At 34.5% G+C, this 8,527-nt stretch overlaps 1 protein-coding gene across 1 annotated transcript; it reads right to left on the reverse strand.

Annotated features, from left to right (window-relative positions):
- Positions 1–704: 704 nt before the first annotated feature.
- Positions 705–3,789, reverse strand: Smp_179660 (hypothetical protein; the record flags this gene model as incomplete). The annotated part of the gene is made up of 1 exon (XM_018795315.1): positions 705–3,789. One exon carries the CDS (start codon positions 3,787–3,789, stop codon positions 1,075–1,077), a length of 2,715 nt encoding a protein of 904 aa, XP_018649640.1. The 3' UTR covers positions 705–1,074.
- Between the last annotated feature and the right edge of the window lie 4,738 nt (positions 3,790–8,527).

Raw genomic sequence — 8,527 nt, forward strand, 5'->3', positions numbered from 1 at the left:
GGGGCCACACCCGGAGCCTTTGACATAAAGATCTGATCCACAAGGCAGTGGAGCAACGTAAGCAGATGTAGTTACAAGGTAGTCAGTGACCAACAATACGTTCATACGCCATGTATCCCACCAGGATCCTGGAACCTATGTGCACGATTTATTTGGAATCAAAGTTTTCCAACTCCCCTTAGCTGGATCCTCCATATCTACTAACCTGGTTAAAGTGACGAGAATTCCCTTTTCGTCCTCTCAACCCCGTAAACAACACCACCACCACCACGAGGAAGCAGTGAGTAGGACTTCCATAATAGTGGTTGTAAACATGTGGTCATGAGAGAGCATTTCGAGTGGGAGGGAGGACTCTCCCCCCTCTCGACCGTACCAAGGCATTTAGGGACACTTAATCAGATCAAATTGCGACCGACAATCAATGAACCATAACAACAACAACAACAAAACAATACCGAATTATTTTCATTTTATTTTAACTAACATATACACAAAAAAAGTAATATAAATGATTTTTGATTTTTTTAAAAAAAAAAGAAGAGGGGGAGTTTGTAAAAAAAAAGAAAAAAAAAAGAAGCTGACGTTCTCATTGTATGTCTATTTAGAAAAAAAACAAAAAAAAATTCCAATGATAAAACGATTAGAATGCAATAGTTCTGTTGCTGGGTTGATTTAAAAAAAAATTTTTTTTTTAATTTTTATTTAGAAAATAAATATTTTTCTGTATAGAAAAAAAATTCCTAGAGAGACATACATGACTTGTTAACATGATAATAATAATAATATAAACAAATAAGCTTTGATTCAATTAGAGTAATAGGGGGGAGGGAATCATGCCAGAATGGTTTATAGATTATATGGTAAAAATTAAAAAAAAAATTGATGATCATCATTCACACACACGCACGCACGCACGCGCACGCATACTCATACACACACACAGACAAGGAAGTATTATTATACATAAATGAATAGTATAAATTTGTATGCACATTATGATTATTATTATTATTATTGTTATACAAAGGAAAAGGAGGAGGGGGATGGATTGTGTATCCTTCTTTTTTTGTTCTTTTATCGATTATTAAGTGCTTCTAATTCACTAGGATTTGTCGATGTTTCTGTTCCCATAGAAGGTATATCTTTATGTTTTATATTTCTATGATAAGATTTTTCAACAGTTGATGATTGATCTATTGGTGTTTTATGCATTAATAGTAATAAACTAAATAACATAATTAATGTACCAATAAATGTAACCCAACCAAATAAAAACCAGAAACCATTTAATACACTTACAATACCATTACATATAGCACCATTTAAATCTTCAGCAGCAGCATATAAACGATAACATTGACCAACTTTTGACATAATTTTCGGTCCAAATTGTAGAATTAATTTCTCAGCTTCAACTGGTGTCTTAGCTTTAATATGTTGATCAAATAAGCTGACAGCTCGATTGATTAAATCTGTTTTATTATTCATAATGGTTTTGAGTTCGATAAGCCTCTTTTGTAACTTAGCAACATGTGGAGCAATTTTTTTTAATTTCGATAAGACAATTAGATTCCCATCAATATCTGATATAATATTATCTAATTGTGTGAATGTTTGTCGAACTTTTTCCGTAGCAACATTTAATCGATCTATTTGTTCAATCGATAAACGATTACTTAATATATTTGTATAATAGATATCCCATAAATTCCACATTTTCTTAACTGGCCATAATGTATAATCGGTAGATTCATCACTTGGTGATTGAATACTTAAATAGGTTTTAGGTAATTTTGAACGTACCTCTTCATAATTTACAATAAAATCATCTAAACGTGATGCCATAGCTAAATTTTCATCAGTCTCCTTAGGGAACATTTCATCAACATTGATTGTTCTTAATGAATCAATCATAATATCTTTACCAAGATTAATAAATCGATCAGACATTTCTGGATCATTTAATGTTGTCATATCAAAATCTCTAATACTATCCATTGCTTGTAAAATTCCTTGGTTGTCATGGCAATTATGTAAAATACCATAGATTGGACTACGAATATGAGGAATAGGCATATGTGAAAATTGACTAGCCATTGTAACAATCGCTGGCCAATTACGATTAATGAAAGCATTGATATGTGCATCAACAGGAAACATTGCACGTTGTATATAATTATGATGTATGGGATCATAATCTGTAATATTGATTACATTCTGTTCAGGATTTACATAACGACAACCTTCAGTATAGAGGTATCCACCAATTAAATAGAATAAACAAGCTAAAATAATACTAAATGCAAGAATACAAAATCCAATACTAGCACCAAGGCGAATACGATTACGAGTATGTAGACTAATTTCTGTCGGTACAAAATGATATCGTATAATTAACCACATTAAACCAATAGTGATCAATAGAATAGAGAACCAAAAAAATAGATTCAATGTTAAGAAGAGACTGGAGGTGGAAGAAACTTTCGGTGAAATAGATCTTGTTATGAATATAGAGATCTTATCAATTTCTTCAATAGCTTTAGTCAATTGAGGTTCTAATTGATCCCATTGTTTATTTGTCATATTACGTATAGATTCAGGGATATTAATCTTTTCGGCCATTAAAGTTTTAGTTTTTTCAAGTTGACTATTAGATAATTCTTTACCATGATTTAACTGAGCTTGTACACTTTCAGCAGTTTGATTACGATCAGTAGTTAGAAATTTCAATGCTATAGCAAAATTGATTTCAGGCATAAATGTATCTGGTCGTATAGATACATTATTATAAAATGTTGAACGTAATTCATTGCAATGACCAGTACAACTCTGATAATCATTATTATTTGGACTTTCAGTATTGACTAAACGTAACCATGTTTGAAATTCAACTTTAAGACGATCAAATGTATGTTTAAAAGCAGTATTCGATTGTACAATAGCTATATATTTCGTCATCAATGTGACGACATGTTCTCCCAAGATGTCACCAAGTTGAAAAGCTTCAGTAACTCCAATATCATTGAATAGAATCGAATTAAATTCATTAGTCATACGATCTTGCATTGATTCAGTTGCTTCAATAAGGCTTTTTACAACAGGTTCAATATCATGTTTAGTTTGTGGAATAAATTCACTGATATAAGCTCTTATTTGTGCTAAACCACGTAGTATACGTGGGAATACATGTGTTTTTTCAGGATTTGTTTGCATTAATTCAGTAGGAGTTAATAATCGTCCAATTGATTCTTCATGACTTGGTGTAGATACTAAATTTGTATGAAATTGACCACATACAGTAAAACCAAGTAATACTGCTGTACCTAATAAAATTGTTAAAATAGTTAATAATAAAAATTGTATAACAAGACATATCCATTTAGATTGTAAACGTTCACGTGTACGATAAAATGTTGATTTAGGTGAATGTTTTGGATGTATAGCAATTTCAATAGTTTCTCTTGATGTATGATTTTCTGTTGGTGCAAGATATAATAATGTTTCTGAACGTTTTTTTATACGTTTACGTTGACGACATGTTGAATATGATACAATTATTAATAAAATAGTCCATATTATAGAACATACAATACTTAATGCATAACCTGTACGTGAATATGTTGATAAAATATGATCAATTATAGTAATATCAGTATGTGATAAACTTTGATTTACATTAGATGAAGGAATTTTAATAAGATTATTCAAAGTAAATGTTATAATTCCACCATCTAAACTTGGTTGTGCTCGACTTACAATAGCTTTAGCTGATGAGTATATAGAATCCATAAGTTTATAATTTCAATTATGATTTAAAACAAAAATTACACATGTTATTAATCTTAATCAGTTGACTTTAATTTTGATTGGTTATATGATGATTAAATTTGATTGGTTAAAAAATTTCATTGGTTTAAATTTACTCAGATTAGAGGAGGGGGGCAGAGAGAGAGAGTCAATTGGTTGTATGTTAAATTTTTTATATTGACCAATCATAAATGAGAAAATACACGAATAGTCAGTTTTAATCGATAAAAATAGGTCACCTGACTAAGGTTACAATATGATTGGTTAAAAAATTTTTAAAACTAGACAATTGATGTTTGGTTTTAGTCCAAAAGGTAGAACTGTACAAGTTTTAGGTAAAGAAAATGTGTTACGTAAACAGTATTTTCATAGTTGAAATCATGAGTCAATTGAATCTAGACCATCATGGAAAACCTGGAAGTAGTGAAAGACCGTTTCGTACCATTGTGCGACCCCTCAGTGGTAGTGCACATCCACGACCCCGTCTCGCGAGATTTGAATCCAGGACCTATCAGTTAGCTTTTGAACAAATCTGGGAAGTGAGGGAGGTTAGTTTGGTCACTTATTAGCCGAAAGAGAAATTTAATTATATCAATTTCTAAATGAATACACTGAAGATAATGGTGGATGGTCGCTCAATTTCGTGGATTGGTTGAAGTTAGATACTAACACTGTTGGATGCCGGCCAGTTCAGTGGTCTAGAGGTTAGGCGCTCGCGCGCGATACTGATAGGTCCTGAGTTGGAATCTTGTGAGGCGGGATCGTGGATGTGCACTGTGGAGGAGTCCTACAATAGGACGAAATGGCTGTCCAGTGCTTCCAGGATTTCCATGGTGATCTAGCTTCAATTGATTCATGATATCAACTATGAAAATACTGAAATATCCACAAAACCCCTTCTGATTTAAATACAAATAATTTTTAGTCCTTAGGTCATAGATAATGAGCTGAACCTCCTTTAGAAAATAGTTATGGAAAACAAGAATCTTTCGATATTTATTAACAAGAATATAAATCTCAAACCTTCTATAGGACAAATAACCTCAGTTGAAAAGAAAACACTTTACGTGGATATCGATCTCGAAGGTGAAGTAGTTACAGATGTCCTAAAGAGGAGAATTTCCTATTCTCTCCGAAAAATCTCTAGTCGGTCAATGTTCATCAACAACCTTAAAGTGAAATTATCTCATTTAACCAGCTCTATTTTCATTTATCAATTTACCTGTTCATGTGAAGCTAGGTTTATAAGTTGTTCGATGCGTATGTTATCCAAAAGAATTCAAATACATTACCCGGTTTGTCTAAATAGAGATGGGAACGGTTCAATAAGAAGTTCACTAATCGAACACCATGTGAACATAGATCACTCAATCAAGGCGAATTCTTCGTTTAAAATCATCTATAAGGTAAGTAGGAGGCTGTCAAATACAGTAAGATTGCATCTTAACATTGCCGCAGCAATAGTCATACGTCTCGGAAAATCAGAATTGTGTTTCCAGAACAAATAAGTGCAACCTTTTCTTCTACCATGGTCTTAATGTCTCAATTTTCCTCTTCACACTTTTCTTCCTTCATAGACATTGACTTCCCCCCCTTTATCCTCTCTATAGACTGTTTACCCCCAACTGGTTTACTTCTGTTTCTATGACCCTCTTGATTACATTTCATCCCAACTTTAACATTTTGTCGTATCATGCTGAGCCTTCCTTTCTTAATTAAAATTTCCCTATCTTCATGATGAATGAATATGCAATGAAACTATTATTAGTATCCGTGATTAAAAATAACGTTTTAATGCTTTTGTTTATTCTACCCCATTGTTACCATGTTTAACAGAGTTTTATTACCTCTATTATTGTGATGATTGTCTTGAAAAAAAGAAGTATACATAGTGGCGATTGTACAACTTTGAAGATGAATTCGCCGAAAACAGAACCCTTCGTTGAACCAATCTTTCTTATTTTATATAAATCTGAAATATAACGTGCAATGTTTTATGGCGTAAGAGTAGGTTGGAAGAAAGCTAGAGGCGGCCAGACCAAAACGTGACACAAATCCATCAAGTCACCGACGAGTGGATTGAGACATATTGGTAGGTAGGTGTAGACTACCTGGTTGGGATCCGAGAGATGGCAGCAATCAACGGTTAGAAACCTTGAGTGACATGGCTCAAAATCGTCTGCAATGGCACAGGTGCCTCCATTCTTTATGTTCTGCCAAATTCTAACCTTCTGAATTATTTATGTCTCTATCTTCTTTCTCTTTCCAAATTTATTTCACTGTATTATACTCCTTGGATAACATCTTCAAACCCTAATCTTTCCGATTACTACTTATACTCCTACTACTTCTACCACTTTGGGATTTGAATAAACAACTGTATCTCCGTGCTTATGTGGTATGGCAACTCGAACTGATGTACGTACGTACGAAGTTCTACGTTGTAACTGACTGACTGACTGACTTGAAATTTTACTTGAATGCCCAACTAAATCAAATATTGCAGGTTGCTTCGTGGAACTTAAATGATCAAACACAGTCTTTATTACTGATAATTTGAATGATTTAAATCTGTAGTTATGTACGGATACAATTTAAATTATCGTAACTCGAAAACTAAACATCACCCCATCGGACAAGCAGGTGACTATCAGGACTCAGTAACAAAGTGGATAACGTGATGGCGTTTGAAGAGAACGATTTTGGGTCTGAGTCCCAAATGCGACGAAACGCGCGTCAAACTGGATTCTACTGCTAGCCACTATTTATCTCTGCTTAAATATCCATATTTTTATTGTGATGAAATATCGACACTTGTGAAATTCTAGTTTGTCAGTTTAGAGTGTTAGAGAGTTAGAGTGTTAGAGTGTTCAAACGAGAACTCCTGAGAGCACGAATTCAAATTATGATGTAATTCCAGTTTAACTTTAATCTCAATCAAGATTTATTTACTTATTTGAATACATAAATATTGGTACAAGAGGGCACCAGATATATATGCGCCATACAAATCAAATGAGGTTTGTGTCAGGGCTGTGATACTGTCCGGGTGCCCAAACTGAAGCAGGTGGTTTTCTTATGGGGCCAAACCCCGAGCCTTTGACCTAAATATCTGATCCACAAGGCAGTGGAGCTTCGTGAGGAGATGCAGTCCCATGGTAGCCTGTGATCAACGATTGATTCATACTCCATTTGTTCCTTCATGATACTGGAGCCCATGTGGATGATTGGTTTGGGATGAGGGTTTTCCAACTCCCCTAGATGGACTTTCCATTTCCACCAACCCGGTTAAAGCGTCGGACATTCGCTTTTCGTCCTCTGAATGTCGTAAACAACAGTAGTGCCACGAGAAGGCAGTGAGTAGGACTTGTGTGTCAGGGGCTATATACGCGTGGCCATGTGAGAGCATTTGGAAAGGGAGAGCGGACTCTCCTCACTCTCGGCCATACCAGGGCATTAGGTGGCTCTCAATCAAGAAATCTTATTTCGAGTCTGTCACGTACTGTAATCGTCATCTATGCTAAAATTTATAGAAATGGAGGTAAGAATTAAATAGACATTATCTAAAGTTTTTTCTAGTAGATACTCTTTCTAATATTCATTCCCCCTCTTTCGATACAACAGCAAATATCTCACCTCTTCATCTTTATTGTCTTCCTAGATTGATTGATGACAGGGTAAGTTAATGTTTGCAAAATAACATCTCATGAAATGATAAACAACTTCAGATAAAATGACATAAAAGTTTGTTATTCTTTTTTTCACACGTACGATTGATAAGTGTGATGTTAATATATACTAATGACGATAGTCTAAGAATGAAAAGATGGAAATGGTGTATTCCATTTGGTTTTTTCAATAAATATGACTCAGTAGCTGAGTGAATAATACGATGGCGTTTGAAGCGAAAGGTACTGGGTTCGAGTTCCAGAGTGAACATCAACTCTGAGATGCAGGTACATCCAGCTGACAAGTCCCAAATAGGACGAAACGCGCTTCCAACTGGAGACATAACAAAACGTTATGATACTGTAAATACTTAGGAATGATATCGAGTTGGGAAACATAAACTGTGTGATGTAAGAACATAAAATGAATTAAACTCATTGAGGTAAGATGGTGGTGGGAGGTGGTCAACAGGAAACCCTGGACCTGGGTTTCGTGCTACTTGGCACTCGTCAGCAAGGTGTACCTGTAATCTTGAGGGAACTGATGCTCCTGTTGACCACCTCCCACCACCATCTTACCTCAATATATATAGTGCAAGCAGTGTCGAGCCATCTAGACTGGTGGCCACATTGCAACTGGATTGATAGCATTCGATCAGCACTAAAAAGGACTTGACACGCATGACATTGATCACCACCCAGTGATCAATCAACTGTGAATTAAACTCATGTTTCACTTCAAAATGAAAATCTGATGTGACTGTGTAATGGCAAAATTTAAAAATGAAGTATATAAACTGAGAAATGAAAAACCTGTTACTTCTGTTGACACCCAGTTAGTAATCATGAAGTATTTCTTTAGTGCTTTGCTTGCTAGTGAACTCTTGAACAATACACCTTTAGAATTATAAAGTTTTCACAGTCCTTGATGGAAGACCTTACATAATTCATTCATTCTGTTACTTCGTTATATCCATTATGACAGAAATGGGAGAATTGTCTGACGAATATAACATTGGTTACTGCTCATTGACTAATCATTGTAAAGAAAG

This window comes from Schistosoma mansoni, chromosome 2, assembly GCF_000237925.1.
Source record: "Schistosoma mansoni strain Puerto Rico chromosome 2, complete genome".
NCBI lineage: Eukaryota > Metazoa > Platyhelminthes > Trematoda > Strigeidida > Schistosomatidae > Schistosoma > Schistosoma mansoni.